The sequence below is a fragment of the Apostichopus japonicus genome, chromosome 16 (genome assembly GCF_037975245.1).
Source record: "Apostichopus japonicus isolate 1M-3 chromosome 16, ASM3797524v1, whole genome shotgun sequence".
Taxonomy (NCBI): Eukaryota; Metazoa; Echinodermata; class Holothuroidea; order Aspidochirotida; family Stichopodidae; genus Apostichopus; species Apostichopus japonicus.
This window is the reverse complement of record NC_092576.1, coordinates 27,394,211-27,411,517: the sequence shown is the minus strand read 5'-3', so window position 1 is coordinate 27,411,517 and position 17,307 is coordinate 27,394,211. Positions and strand designations below refer to the sequence as shown.

The window sequence follows — 17,307 nt, the reverse complement described above, 5'->3', positions numbered from 1 at the left end:
TCACGAGGACAAACGTAGAAAACAAAACCGAGGTTGAAATGGGCTACCAGTGACAATACCATAAACATGCCATCGAGATAGACTCGTGTTCTGTAAGACGAATAACGGTTGAATCTTAGAACAGTATAACTGCTGTACTAAACAAGTGTACAATAAAAAAAAAAATACAAAAGATAAGGGTGACTAAGACCTTTAGAAATATTACAATTTTTCTTGGATATTCAATTGATATCATCATTCCAAATGAAATGTTTTTTCATGTTTTTGCCCCCATCATTTATTCACGTGATTTTTAGTACAGTACGGTGGTAATAACATCTATCATATTGTTATATAATTTTATTGTAAAGTAATGAAAGCATAACATTGTAAACAAATAATCAATTTTAATCGATTAATGGTATGACAACGTAGATTAGGCATACTAGGGGTTAAGAGTTTCACGGCTGGGTGGACTTGTAGAAATAACTTACGTAGGCCTACATAGGGTCAAAACGGACCTCCACTCTAAGAAATAAATGACTAAGATCTTCAACATTGAAATGAAGGTGGTATACTCTCATATCCTTCTTTATACTCAAAAGTAAAAAGGCTATTTCACTCGTGCGCCATCAACCTCCCGTATGTTTCCTTTTTTAGGTTTCTTGCTATTTGCAAAGCAAGGAACCTATGCATTCAACTTGGTATGTGTGTGTGACGATTGGCTTGTATACACGATATCCCAATAAGGAAATGATGTCCAAACTTTGTGGGTGAATAGCAATAGCCCATAGTGAGAGGAAGATCCATATTGTTTTTGGTGCCCGCAGAGGTCTCCAAAGGTCAGTTAGGGTCAAAAATGCCAAATTTTTAAAAATGCAACAACTCCCATTGAAAAAGTCTGATGCAGTTAATATTTTGAGACAAGCTGTGAATGGGGCAAGGAATCATTTTCAAATATTACGGTCATGTGATCCAAGGTCAACAAATGTCAATTAGAGGTCAAAAACTAGCATTTTTGAAATAACCTTTTTTTTTTTAGGTTTTGATACCTTTTTAGGAATAACATTGAGTGTGTACATTGGAGCAATTAACAATTTTAGAACAGATTTCACATCATCGAGGGAAACATTTTTGATGAAAACCATTAGGTCATCCACGGTCATTCAAGGTTGCCTATGTTCAAAACACTAGGTACTTATGCTAATATTTGAAACAACTTCTAGTCACGGAGTCTGACATGGCTGATATATTGGGACAAGTTGTGAATGAAGTAGGGGCACATTTTCCTAATTGTGATGTGATCCAAGGTCACCAAAGATCAATTATGAGTCAAAATGTGTTTTTTGGCAATAACTTGTGAAACTACCATCGACAGGGGCTGACATGGTTAATATTTGTGGTTTAGTTTTGAATGGGGTAAGGGATCGTTTCCAAAAATAATAGTCATGTGATCCAAGGTAAAAAAAAAGGTCAATTAATGGTCAAAAACTAATATTTTTGCAATAACTTCAGAACTAAATATCCATCAAAGTTGGGAGTTACGCTCTTGTTATCCAATAGTCGCTCTGCATTTGGGTGACTTTTGACCTCAGGTTGACCTCAAGTTGACTTCTGGTGACCTGTATTAGCTTCTTTTAAGTTTATTATTTGAATTTTCGTGGTCATATTCCGATCTCAATTGTCCATAAGTTGACTCCTCTGCAACCTCTGTGTGCTAATTTATTAGAGATCAATGTTGTGTTGGTTTGTAAAAAGTCTTTATAAGTACAGATAGGATGATTCTGTGAGTTCTGTAAAAAGAGCCAACTCCTACTCATATCAGACACCTGGTCCTCAATAGGTTTTCAAAAGGACCAACGGTTGATTTGTGATATTTTTGTGAATAATGTGGTGTGTGTACATCGGACCACATAACTATTTCAGGACAGTGCTGCTACCTTGTAAATATTCCTTACAAGCAAGAAACCATAGTGCCCTTGGTCTCTTCTTTTCAATAAAGAACAATTTTCTAATCACACTGAGTCAAGGCCGTTCATGTTTCGTAAAATTCTCTTTACAGATTTTGGCAGGTTTAAGGTACGCCTAGCCGAGCTCCTCACAACTGAAATCATACTCAGTCTTGCAACGTTCTTCATGTTTCCTCTTGCTAAGATTGATGAGTTACGACATGCGCAAAAGTGCCCCGGGCTACTCATGGTCTCCTTAATGGAAGAAAGGGGTAAAATAAAGCCTAATGACATCTCACCCTTGTTAACTGCTCTTGATAAGTTGGAACTTCAGGGTTTACTAAGCACGCTGCATCGTATTTTCCAGGGATCCGAAGGTAAGGTGAAGTGCGATATATATCTGACTAGAGACTGACACATGTACGACCAAATAAATGACGGAATACAAGCCTGCATACAGGGTAAAACGTAGGCTAGTCTGTTATTAAACTACGTTAATGTGTTAACAACTAAATATCTGGAACTAATTACCAAGTCATTGTCAAATACAACCCAAACAAAACGACTGTTGCAAGTTAGCCTGTGTAAATATCACATCAGTTCATAACTTGAAAACATGTTAAAATGATTATTAGGATCATAAGTAAAATGTTTGTAAGCTAAATGTAAGCTATATATCAAGTATATTAATCAGATTTAAGCCCATGCCACGTTTTCCCAGAGATGACGTACTGTAAGTGGTTACAGGCTACAGTACATTTGTCGTCGTCATCATCATAATTATTATTATTACATATATTAAGATTATTGTTGTTGTTATTGTTATTATTATTATCCAGTTTCCAGTTTTATCATAAAAAATAACGAAGAATAAAAAATTGTTATTAAAGCTATATGTTTCTATTACTTTGAGAACAGATAAGACATGCCAGTTCGTGCGATACCTAAAGACATTTTACAAACAACTTTATAGCAAGATCAATCCAATACCGTACATCCGCGAAAAGGTGTTTCGTGTGAATGACATATTTGTAGAAGGTGGTATTGAAATGCACAGAAGAGACAATAAAGATACCGAACGTTTGTTGGAAGGAAATACAATGGAAGCCGTAAAGCTAAACTCATATCGCGATGTATTTAACGATGACATAATATCTTCAAAGCGAATACTGTTAGAAGGCGATCCTGGTTATGGAAAATCAACGTTTACATTACAAGCTGCATATGACTGGTGCACTGCATCTGATTCATCTCCATTGAAAGATGTATCTATCTTTATCTTGCTTCCACTAAGACTCCTCGGCGGTATATCGTCGTTTTGTCAAGCGATCAAACTGATGCTGATGCCAGGTGAATCAAATCTAACAGAGAAAGACATTATGGAAATTTTGAGAAACAGCCCGGGCGCAGTGCTGGTTTTTGATGGGTATGATGAATATCCGGACAAAGATAATATTGAGATATCAGAAGTTATGAAAATCATCGCTGGTAATATGTTTGCGAACTTTAAGGTAATAACATGTACGAGGTCATCCTATATACCTGATAATCTTGATGTAGAGACGGTCAATGTTCGTTTGACAGGTTTTGATGATAATGCAAGGGATGACTACATCAGAAGAGCTGTTGCTGTTAACGATAATCAAGCGGCTAGGAGAATCAATGATCTTCTCACTAGCAGTCCTGTGCTGAGCGACATTTGTCAAGTACCTCTCTTCTGTGTGATGTTTGTGCATATCTCTTACGATTCAAAAAACATTTTATCATTCGCGTCTGTTACCAGTTTTTTTAGGCACATTCTAACGTGCTTTTATGAGCATATGCGGAACAAAATGGGTCACGCTAGAAAACGAAAAGACTGTTATATCATTCCAAATTATCCAAAGCTTAACAAACTATTATTTGATGCCCTTACTGGAAAGATTCAGCAGATTGTTTGGCAAAAAGAAACGTTCAAGACCAATGTTGGCGATGGATGTTACAATGAACTTTTCTCAATAGGTATCCTACTTGAAGAAGACATTTTCAAGATAAATGATACACCAGGGATGGCGGCGGTTTCTGTTATCGAGCGAACGACTGTTGTCAGATTTTATCATAAACTATTTGCTGAATGGTACGCAGCCAACTATCTTTCAAAGTGTGCAGGGAGTATGGAGCACGGAGCTCTTTGGCTCCAGAAAGAGTTCGAGAAAATAAACCCTGTAGATCTACAGTTTGTCTTTAGATTTGCTTGTGGACTCAATAAGAAAGCATCATCAAGAATCATCAAGTATCTGAAAGGAATTAAGGACGGACAATCTTTCGCAATACTATGTTTCTTTGAACAAGTTGGTGAGCCTGATGATGAAGTGGCCATAGTAAAAGATTTATTAACAGGAGGCGTTACCATCAGATCCACTGATAGTAGATTCCTTCAAAGGTTAACAATACAGATTCTTGACATTGCAGCTAAAAGGGACGTAAGTATTTCATACATTACTATTGTCGCATGATTAGTATCAGTATACCTTAAAACCCTGGCATGGTTGAATTCCCACCACATCCAACCGAAACAGTATCCGTGTGAACATCATTCAGTTAAAAAGTATTTATATGAGGATATTGATGATATGATAGTTTTCTCTTATATACGAATATATCATGTTTTACCAACCTGCCGCCCCCCCCCCAAAAAAAAATATATATATTAATAATACAAATAAATATAAGGAGCTTATGCTTCAGCCTCACATCGTCAGTCGGGAGAAACTGTTCAGTCATGTTTTTGACATTCAGCCATGGTACAACTGGACAGCTACTATGGATGCCCGATCCTCTTTGGCAACCGCACACAAAGTACTTATTAACACAGTCATAGCCTGATAGTTATACAAAACAAATGCATAGTCTAATTCCAATTAGAATTAAACAATAGTCTTCTCATTTTCTTTTACTGTGGAATTCTTTGAATTACATGCGCAAACTCTCTTTGAAAGTATAAAGTATTAAAGATGTAACCCGACTACAGAATAATAGTACGGTTTATCATTAAGAACTGTCTGGACAAATAATGTGTCGAATGGATGACTATGCGAAAAAGGATATAATGTTTTACCTTATACAATATTAATTTGAACGAATTCAATATTCTTTAGTGCAAATATCGACTTGGTCAATTTGGAGATAGTTTGTTGAATTTTCATTTCACTGTTGGAGATAAACGACTGTGTTATTTTTACAAATTAGTAGGTGAATCTAAGTTCCTCACGAACTGAATAAATGCCACAATAAATACAGACAAAATTCAATTATCGTTATTTAGAAGGATACGATGAAGAGATTTAGATAAGTGCATTCGGTGTAGCAGAAAGTAAAGCATTGCACTATAGGCTCATTATCAGATGGATATGGGAACCATCACACAGAACCACAGAAATGGCAAAACGAAGTAAACAAAAACAGTTTCTCTGGTTGACACAAATATATCACATTATTCTACAAAGATAGTACAAAAACAAACTATGCTGAATGTATTCTAAAGGCGGGGGCTTAAAGCACTGTATGCGCTGTAGGACAATGTTGAGATGAGTAACGGAAACATGATATCAATCACAGAAATGGCAAAACGAATAAGGGGTCACAGATTTCTATTCAGAGCAGCAAGCATATGGATAGGACGTCCAACTTCTCCCAAAAATCACCAGTGTACCAAAAAAACAGAGCAATGCCGATGTCCCTGGCTTAAATTGCAGGACAAAAAATAAATGCGATCATTAATACTATTGACAGTAAATTTTGATATCGAAAACATATCACTTTAATACAAACATTAATATCATTTTAATTTGTATTTTATCAACAAAATCTATGATTTAATATTCTAGCATTTACTATGCTGAAGAGAAGTGGTAATACTTGCAAGTATCAATCGTACAGCAACACAAAATATTTGTAAACAAACGGATGTTCAAATAACAAAGGTTGATTGTGCTAAGTTTTGTTGGTATATAACTGCGGCAACATTTTATAGTTTACGAATGTCGAGTTTTACTCCTGTGTCACAATAACGTCGTATCAAGATTGTCAAAACAACCCTCACCGCATGAGTTACTGAGCTTTGACATAGCATCGGTTAATGAGTACCGAGCAACTGCATAAAAAACTCCAAAGAAAATCAACCACTGTAGAGTGCCCAAATGTTTGCAGTATGAAATTGTTTTAACAGTTCAGATAAAATTGATTTAGTGAAAAAAAGTCCATATTTAACGTTGCAAGACGGATCAACCATGTATCCACAAAAATGATAACCGGTTGAACATAATGATAATACCCTTTATCAATTGTTTCTGAATATAAATGGCTGGTAACTTCCTGACGGGTAAATCGCCTATTTCAGTTTTATTTGTTTGTGTCAACCCTTGTCGCGATTGATAGTTCTCTATCAACTTCCGTCCTCGGTAACTGTGAGCGGGTCAGTATATAGGTATAATTTCTGGAATACTTCAACACAGTAATAACGTTAACTGCAAATAGTACTCCCATACGAAATTTAGATATGTAAACTAGAAATATAATACCAGAAAGACCACTGGGTCTGAAAACAATATCTGCTCTAACAGCAGTAATTATAATTTCCGTACAGACATGCCATGTAACAGAAAATAGCTGGACATTATGGCGGGCCATCAGTCTCAAATCATGGGAGATCGACTTATACCGATTTAAATCGACATATACCAGTTTCCCTCGACATATCATCGATTTATTTTACTTATCATCGATTTAAATCGACATATACCAGTTTACTTCGACATATCATCGATTTAAATCGACATATACCAGTTTCATTCTACATATCATCGATTTATTTTACTTATCATCGATTTAAATCGATGATAAGTAAATTAAATCGATGATATGTCGAAGTAAACTGGTATATGTCGATTTAAATCGAAGATATGTAGAATGTAACTGGTATATGTCGATTTAAATCGATGATAAGTAAAATAAATCGATGATATGTCGAGGGAAACTGGTATATGTCGATTTAAATCGATGATATGTAGAATGAAACTGGTATATGTCAATTTAAATCGACATATCATCGATTTATTCTACATATCATCGATTTATTTTACTTATCATCGATTTAAATCGATGATAAGTAAAATAAATCGATGATATGTCGAAGGAAACTGGTATATGTCGATTTAAATCGATGATATGTAGAATGAAACTGGTATATGTCGATTTAAATCGATGATATGTCGAAGTAAACTGGTATATGTCGATTTAAATCGATGATAAGTAAAATAAATCGATGATATGTCGAGGGAAACTGGTATATGTCGATTTAAATCGGTATAAGTCGATCTCCCATGATTTGAGACTGATGGCCCGCCATAGGACATGTGCATTAAACTGTGCAATGTTGAAGGAGACTAAACGAAATAAAGAAGAAGTCGAGTACAGCCCGCCGAGGGTCTACACATATACTGTGTTGTGCTTAATTTCATTCACGTTCTGTTCTTGTTCATTCAGTAGATACAATTTCGGTTATAGCTTTTTCGCAGGCGAACGTTACACTTTTGTGTAGCATTTTATTTAATTTTCTTTTGTTCGTGCTTTGCTAATTAAGTATTTAAAGTTCTTAAAATGTTTGATCTCATTTCCATTAGTCTTCTTCCTATTCGATCTAGTTCATTTCTTAAAATAATATCAGTATCGAGAGAGAAAAGCAAATCTTTCAGAGTTAATATCGATTAGTTAATAGTATTGGATTAATACATATATCATGAAATAATTATGTAACATCAAGAAAAGGCGTACGCAATTAACAATGGTACAGGTGACTTTCAACTGTATCAGGTACACGTTCACTTATAAACTTATCACTGTAGGATCGTGATGATGGTAGGGAAGTGACGCAAGAAGACTAAAACAAACACCAAGTCCGTTTTCTAGTTATATATGACAATGATAAAATTTGAACACGTTTCTACTGATTACTTGCAACGAGCGATAGTAGAATAACATGTAAATAAATTAAACGGACTTACCTATAATTTTCTCCCGGGAGACTAATTAATTAATCACAAGTCTTCCAAAAATACATATGTACATCAATGTACAGATCGGACTAAAACAAACACAAACGCAAACTTACATACAAACACATGAATGGTAGAATTAGCAAGTCGACCTCTCAATGAAGAAAAGTGTTAACGGAACTCCTCTCCACTTCCAGTAAGTAGCGTCGACTATCTCTTCATCACATTCAAAGTTGGTTCAGTCTTAGTTCAAGATAAACGAATACAAGTTTTTTCTCCTCCGGGTTTATGTTCTATTGCCATGATTATGCGCTCCATTAATGAAAATGGTATGCTGTTAAGACGATGCTGTTTGAACAGCTTTTTAGAATATTTGATTTCTAAAAGGATAAGGTATATATACGTTTCTGAACGGAAACCTTCTTAAAGTTTCTGTCATTTAATAAATAGTTTATGTAGCTCTCCTCTTCTCTAAACCCTCCCACATCTCTCTATCTCCGTCTCCTCGTTAATTCTTTCTTCTATTCATCACCACAACTCTCTATAGGAATCTACTATTATTTGTTTTCATAATTAATATTCTATATTAAATACTTAAATAAATCATATCATTGTTATATTAAGAACACTGTATTTTGAGGATAAACTTAAAAGTATGGCTTAAGTGTCATCAAAAGATTGCACTCGTCATTCGTTACTGTTTCCCAACTGTTTAAGTATTTTGCACCAATGAAACCTAACTTCTCTTTTCTGTCCCTTTCAAATCGATTATATTTTTACACGCCAAGTTACTCTGAGCCATGAAATTGAAAGCAGTCAAAGACCCAATCAACTTATTGATCAAAGATATTACTAACGTACACGTATTAACCAGGGAGATAACATTTCCATGCTCTAAATCCATGCTAAAACTAAAAGCTTGTCTTGTTTTACCTCAGATTCCCATCACCAGTGTATGCCTTAACAAATCTTTCAAGGAGTGTGAGGAAGATGTTATTGTACTTAACTCTGGACTCAAATTGAATCAATTGTTGACGGTAGAGAAGATACACATAGAGACAGAGCAAGTAAATAAGGAACCTAGGGTACTAACAGAGGAAGACGTTTTGATGATATTCCGTTATGGACTACGTTCTGAACATTTAAAGGATCTGTCGTGAGTATAATGTAATAGGTTACGATTTCCCAGTTCTACATTTCCAAACCTGACAACAGAATGGATAGCAAAAAGAACATGGGAATATTTTAGCTTTCAGTACATATTTTCAACACAAATATTTATAATAATAATAATAATATCGGTAATTACCGCTGAAGTTTCATGTTTTTGTACTGGTTAAAACTTATATTTAGTGGAAGGTCACTTTTATATCGCAATAAAACGTAATCGGTAAAAGTATATGTTATTCGCTCCAATATACCGTGCTCAACCTTATATTAGACTACTCCTTTTGATTTCTTAAGACAACGTAGAACTCTAAACATGATGTTGACATCTCTGTAATTATAATGGGATAGACTTTGTGTCCGTAAATGACCATCAATGGTGTACTAACACACGATAATTCAATGTCTACTGTATCCATGTATACTAACTGTATCTTTCGATATTGAAATATATAAATGATCGTTATGATGAAAAGTACTATTCCGTCATTCATCTGTTCTAGATAATCCAAAAGAACTTATTTTTTGAGATCTATAAACCACAGACTGCCGCTATCTGCAAAGCTATTTGTTGAATGACTAACATTACTTACTAACCCAACTTTTAGACTAATGCTCGTTATATCGCACGAGGTAGAATTTAGGCAACATGATTATGTGTTTATGATAAAGTGTCATACTGTGTATAGTGTAATAAACAAAAACAGACGAATGTGAGCGTCTGCGCGTTAAAAAAAAGTAGGTACTGAACACATTGTGAAAATATCTGAAAAATACATCTTCCTCGAGTTGTAGTGACAGATGTAGGGAACAGCGGACAGAACATTCGAGTAAACAATTGTAGAGTACAAGCAATATCCTCTGCATTTCCAATCATGTTGGCAGGCATAGAAGTACTTGCCTGCAATGACAGGCCATTCTTTTTTGTTTTTACCTTCTGTAATTTGAGAGAACATGTTTAATACATATCAAGTACATAACAATTACATACAAAGCTATTCGCCGAACGGCATATATGTAAATTTACTAACCGAATGATTTGATAAAAGTATGTTATATTGAACTAGGAAGAAACAGAGCACCATTATCGCATGTGCATGGTGATTATGTCATACTGAATGGTATTATGTATTGTAAGTATCATGCAATACACCCTCCATATGAATATAACACAAGGTGAAAAAGTACTGAACAAGTCCAGTGTATACTCCGCCTAATATGGGAAATTATGTCCATCGCAGAAGCATGGACATATCAAATAAAGACATGTGTTAGACATTCGTTCTCTTATCACTTGAGACCGACATGACTTGATATAACTCATCTTAATATAATGAGGTTGACATAGCTTAATTAATGTGTTATATTTACAGTAATAGATCAAGCAAGGGGCAAAAGCAGATCGATGGAGCTGAAATTAATTTCAAATTAGAGGATGCGTATCATTTTGTATTTATTTACACATTTTGTGTTGTCGGTTTTGCTATTATTCCACCATCTATTTTGGTCTTATAGCAATATGCTTCATCCGGATACTAAACAGATTTCGTTTACCCGTGGTGTATTAGTTATCACCCCCCCCCCCCCCCTGTGAGAATGGTGCTTGTAAAATGTGATGGTATACAAAGCCCCCGTGGCCTACCCTATTACAATGTTTTCTTGTAGATGCTATACCGTGGCCCAAATCGGAGAATGTAAATCTCTCTTCTTCTTTTTTTTTCATTAACTCCAAATTCAATTTTATTCTCGACTTTACGGCGTTTATCAGAGCTTCAACTTATATGTTTTTCAAATGTTTTTACTGAACCGTCTACTCCACACAGTTTTAATGTTCTAAACTTTCCCAGGAATATTAACATATCGAAATTTTGACTGTTCTAGCTGAAAAAAAAAGTTTTCAAAATCATGCTTCTTTCTATTATGACTGTTATTTTGAGTTGTCAAGATAAAGTTGTCGACCATTTTCGTATATTTCAGAGAAATTCAGGCTAATTAATGCATTCTCTTCTAGTGTTATTGGTATATTATTGACTTTTCTGTTAGACGTTTTTGTTTTTTACTGACACTGTGATTTTGACGTAGCACCTACTTGTTTAAAAGGTGTAAGTTGACATCAATGTAATAACATTCGTTCTCATGGGTACACAAGTAGGTTAAAACGTGAATACGCTGCACTCAGATACGTGATTTGACATGAAACATATACATTTCAATACAATAATGTATAATGACAAACGGTGCTGAAAAATAGAGTTCATACCAACTGCGTCAGAGGTAAACCAACGTTTACTCATCACATGTAAAGGAACTGTTATCCATCCTCACGAGAGTGAAGATAACTTACCATAATTACGATTTTGTAGCGGAACTGGCATTCTGAAATAGCAATATAATGTCATATTATCAAATATATTAATTGCATCTCATAAAAAATAATACGATTGAGAATTCCATGATTTCTACCTTGCTTCTAATCCTTGTTTCTGATCTTAGTTAATTACAACCCTGCTGGCTATAAAGATTTCCCGGTCACAAACGGGTTTAATTCATTATAGCTCAATGTTTTTGAAAAATATTTATCTACGACCTCCGTCTGTCAGTAGATAAGAAGAAATTGGGTAGTTAGAATTCATCATCAAATTACACGTTTGAGGTTATTCATGATATACTATGAACTAAAAAAAAATAGTCTATTTGTCTTTTGGGCGGTTTTTCCGACATTTATACAATAAAGGTTGTAATGTTATTTACTTTGCTAGATTACTGTATTAATTTACAATACATTTCTCCTTTTTCTTCTTCATTTCTACTTAAAAGGTTTGATAATTGTTTGCTGCCTCCCTCCTTTGCACCAGGATCAATTCCCGCGGAGATGAAATCTAGGGAAATTAAAGGTATACGTGTATCGTCAAGTTAGTTAGTGTTTAATTAGTATTTCAGTTTATCAGGTTTTCTCATATAGTATTCATTAAATGATTGTATGAATTTTAGTGCGTACACAATTGAATCAGATATTACAAGTTGCAGGATGTGATTTGGTAAATTAATTTCCGTATCATCTAAACATTGGATTTATATAATTGGATATATATATATATATAAGACGAAACTGAATGAATTAAATATGTCAGTTCCACCAACATATGTAAGCTGTTCTTCTCTGTAGATGAATTATATTAGGATTGTTTATTCTCTTGCACACGTTTGTATTTCTGTCATCTCAGTGTCGTGGAGGAACTACGGTTACAGTCTGAATCTTCAATCCGGTGCTTGGAAGGTATGTTTTGTTCGTAGGTTACTTATTTCCACAGATACTTTAATGGGTATGAAACCATTTGGGATAAAAACAAAATTGAATATTAGCTTGAAAGTTTTTAACATCATCTTATAGAGCATAATGAAACAATGGTGGAATGTCAAATATTTAATTTGGAATTCTGATGGACTGTTGTTTACATTAAGATATATATCATTTTATATGCAATGTGAAATTTTCTAAGCTGTTAATATAAATATCTAAATGATACATACAATACCAAACTCATATTTTTCATTTTTCACCAACATAAAGAACGATATACACATTCCATTTCATTACAATCTCTTTAACATTTACATTAACTGTAACGTGCTTGTATACGTTAATATTATTTCCATCGTGTAAACAATACCGACAAAGAAGTCTAAAATTGCTTACATGTAATGGCCACTTGAAACGATTGGACGATTCCAACGCCCTTTGAAATTGTAATCAGTCTTTACAGAAAAAATGACGTCAGCTTGTTTCCATTGTCATTCATATGGATATATTTTATGATGATTAAATCAATGACATACCATACATTTCCTTCTGACTACTCATTGCCATCCTTATTCACACAATAATGTAGCATATTTAGGAGCGGCATATTCTGTTCAGTCAAAATTGTTCGTACAAAGAGTTCGAAAAATAGTGGTTCCATAACTATTAATTTGATCCAACACTCACACCCGGATATGGCAATACCCGAGCGTTGAATATTGGTATAACAGCAAAACAATAACTCTATATACACGATGTAAATATTTGCAACAAATAACTGGTATGCCATGTTCAGATGCCGCCAGAAATGTTCCTTTGGGACATGGATTGGTTACGGTACCTAACCAATACATAATAAATTTTGAGAAACACAACATAAAGTTGTTGTACAACCATTCAACTGCAACAATATTCTCCCTACATTATGTCTAGTTTAAAAGAGTAAGTGTTCCCTGCATATTCGGAGACTGTTAGTAAACAGACATGCTTCCTCTCTCAAATACTGTGCTAAGAAGTTTGTTGATTTGCTTTCTTTTATTTTCCATATTAAGCAGTTCTGCAGATAACAGGAACTAGTATTTACTTTATTTTCAAAGTGATTATAGAAAGATATTATCCTCAATTCCTTTAAAAAACAATGATGACGTATTATTTACACTACATTTTTTTCGTAGAATAGTTTGTTTGCCTTTATGAGAATTAATTTGTTTCAAACATGTGGAACAGTATCTTATCTTGATCAATTAAAGTCTTATCATACATCCCGACAGGATTGTAAAATGTTAACGACCAAACAAAATAAGCTGCTTAAACTGACGAACGTGGCGCTCGTTCAATTCAGATGTACGTAGAAAAGAATGTAAAACATACACCCCCCCCCCCCCAAAAAAAAAAACGGTCCAAACCGTCCAGCTGTTGCAAAATATAGAGTTTTTCTGCTTTGGAGGATACAGGTGTGTTACACTTGTCGTCATTGAATGATTTGATTTGTCACACATTCATCCATTACCGCAGAAAGAGAAAAGAACATCATACTAAAAAGTAAGAGCAGTTGTTATAACGTGTTCCACATATTGTAGAAACAGCGGGAATTACAGGGAACACGGTCATGTACACGTCGGTAGGGACACGTCATACAGATGTGGGACAAAATATGTATTATGTCGTTTGAGTTTTGTTTACTTGTTTTGTGTATATTTTGATGCCGTTTTTACTACTCAACAATACAGTTAATTGAGCTGGTTACCGATTGTAACATTCAAAGTATATTTCATGTTTGGTTATCTGATTATAGCAAATAAACAAATGGAATCATCTATGAACATTTTAATTGAAACAAAAAGCAATGATTTTTTGTGTCATATTATCAGGTTGATGATGTAGATACAGTCAAGCGTATATGCACAGAGCTCGTGGATATTGGCAGCGATGACAGTGAATTACTACAGAGATGTACTATACAGCTTCTGGAGAACGCATCTCACCATGACGTAAGTCAGTAACAGTGGCACGACGTTCGTTCATTTGAGCAATTATGTGTGATTGGTTGAGTAATAACAATACGTTTTATAGCATGTGCTTTCATCGTTGATGCACATCCAAGGCAATTTCTATAAAAACAAACATGTCGTTTTGGAAGTAAAAGTTCCATTGAACCGTAAATTAGCAGTAACCTTTGTCTTAGAATAACGGTTGAATTCAGTTTTTAATTGCGGGACGTTAACAAGGAATGACTGTCTTTAACGATGAATATAATGATTTGATATATACTACATATCCTTTCTATTAATATACAATTACACGTTTTAAATGCTTTCTCTACAATAGACATACATTGGGACACTGTCCAGTTTGTAATTTTAAGTGAAGGTGTTACATCACTTTTGTGGATGATATGGGTAATGGGAATTATGTACAGAATGTGTCTAATAAACATGATAGTTGCTACAAATATTGAAATATTAGAAGTCCGGCGACATTAGTTCGCGGTCTGCATCTACATAAGGTTAAAATCGTAGCTTCGTTTTGCACAAACTGTGTTATATTACGCTTTAGCGCAGTTGTTCTATCGATAAAAACATTTGTTTTAACAGCTCCCAAATTGACTACGCGCTCTATTTTCTACGCAGGAAATAAGTAGAATGATTAGAACTTTCACTTGCGCTGTGTTTCATTGCATACAATTACTAATGGGGCATATAAATGTGTATGTATAAACACTTGGTTTGACCTCATATTGCAAGTAAACTGTAATAACACTATAATACTTACGTTTGCTACTTTGACCAGAAACTCAATCACAAACACATGGAGGTTAGTAATCAAACAATTTTTTAATTACATGTTTTATTATTGCATTCCACCCTCCGAGAAACAACGTAATGTTTTTAGTTTTGTTAAATTACCAACCGATGTCACATTTTTCAAAAACTCAACTGCACTGTTTCATTTAGTAACTCTAATAAGGGATTAACAATTAAGAAATATTAATCCACTTCTCATATAGTCTAGACTATTCGTTATGTCGACACTTGTAGTAAATCTTCCAATTTGGGGCAGTAGCACTTCCTGCTGAAGGAAGCAACGCGACCTGAAACAGTCTATACGCGATCTAAGAACATTAGCGACTGTAGCAACATCAAATTCGATTTTTTTGTGTTTTGCGGCCATTACCAATAAGGGGGGGCTAATGATGACTCTCCGCTATGAATTAATTATCCGCTGAGTAGTTCAACAATCTTACATGTTTGCACAAGATGGAAATCCATCTTTTCATAGACTACCTTATAAAAAGGCGCTGCCAATGAGAGGCGGCAACACGAAAGTAATTACATACACAACAACGGAGAAATATGTGCAATGGAGAAATATGGAGAAATATGTACACATTTGACGTTATTAGCAGTTCTGAGCTTTAATATGAACCGAGAAGGGCAACTCGCTATATAGCGCTTCGGTGAGACGTGCAAAGTGTTGCAAATAGCAAGAGGAGTGGGTGGGGTGGCAGTTGTCGGGTACAGTGAAAGCATTTTATCCAAAAGGTATTCTACAATGATTCTTACTCGTATGCATTTAGTAAATAGTCTCTCATGATAGCAGTATAACTTTGTCAGTTCAGAGGTGATCCGACGCCAAAAATTCTCCGACTCGCCCACCCCCCCCCCCATCGTCTGATTTAAGAAATACAAATATAACCTCACAACATATTAAGAATGTATCCATTATGAAAACGAATCGCAACTATGTGTTGTGTCTGCAAATTATGCCTCTTTAAAGCTGCGTGCAAATGAGTTGTTTTGACAACTATATCGTTAGATTGCGTGATTGTTAATTGTACATGACAGTATAATCCTCCCACAATGCTCCATGTTGCAACCTCTCTTCAGACTAGAAACGTGCTGCTAAACCAAAACTGATATGTTTGTCTAGTGTGAAAAAACAACAAAAGTATTGAACATTTTCACTTTTTGCTATACAGAATTGCGCCCTCTGTTACATGAATTGGCGTCAGAGAAATCTCGCTGAATCCTTTATTATTTTAATGTTTACATCTCACTGGCATTGTCCAGTTAAAAACGTTCTTTCTATACCAGAAATAGAATAATGGCTCACACATGGTCAAAACCGCCAGACTGAAGGAAGGAATTACGATGTCTGAGGGCTTGTGGAGTGGCCTATGCACTGCAGGGGCAGGAATTTTTGGAGGAGAATGCAAAATATTTGCTTTAAAAGCAAAGCATTATATTTGCATGATTTTAAGTTGCGCAAGAGTTTAGGATACGTTGCTCCCACAATGCACCCTAGTCCAACCTGTCTCCGTCGGTGCGTTCATAGTACACATACAAATAATAATGACAGCCATTATTGATAATTTATGAGTGTATACGTATTTGCTGTTTTCGAGGTGTGAAATCTCTTAAAACTATTAAAATGAATTCTGACAATTTAGTTAGAATGCTCAGATGATCGATAAATACTATACCAGGCAGTAGCTATCCACAAAGCATGTGCAATTTATTTATTTATTCTAAATACGCCCGAAACCGTTCATTAAAAATCTTAATTGTGAGATTGAATAATACTATGGTGTACCCTGCCGTGACCATTTGTGTAAAGGTCCAACGATGGTGCACTTTACAGTAGTTTTCATTACTGTACGAAACTAAAACGAAGGTAGCGGGATACAATGCAATATTTGTTTTTCTAACTTCAAAAAAGAATGCCAATATAATATGTTGCATCTTTTGAAACAATGTTGAAGAAGTTTCAATCGTTTCGATTTTACACACATAGGCTACATGTAGTTTATTTATCTACTGTACAATATACGTTTTTACCATATCTTTGTACAGGAGAGTAATTTTGATAGCCCTTGATA

General features: G+C 34.8%; 1 protein-coding gene across 1 annotated transcript in view; it reads left to right on the top strand.

The window, feature by feature from the left end:
• The first annotated feature begins 1,976 nt into the window (after window positions 1-1,976).
• The window catches only part of LOC139982804 (uncharacterized), a 42,043-nt gene continuing 26,712 nt past the window's right edge, over window positions 1,977-17,307 (top strand). Inside the window, exons 1-6 of the mRNA XM_071995899.1 lie at window positions 1,977-2,305; window positions 2,847-4,390; window positions 8,899-9,116; window positions 11,945-12,021; window positions 12,352-12,404; window positions 14,300-14,419. Coding sequence (XP_071852000.1) covers window positions 2,017-2,305; window positions 2,847-4,390; window positions 8,899-9,116; window positions 11,945-12,021; window positions 12,352-12,404; window positions 14,300-14,419 — 2,301 coding nt within the window. The 5' untranslated portion in view covers window positions 1,977-2,016. The remainder of the gene's footprint in view (window positions 2,306-2,846; window positions 4,391-8,898; window positions 9,117-11,944; window positions 12,022-12,351; window positions 12,405-14,299; window positions 14,420-17,307) is intronic.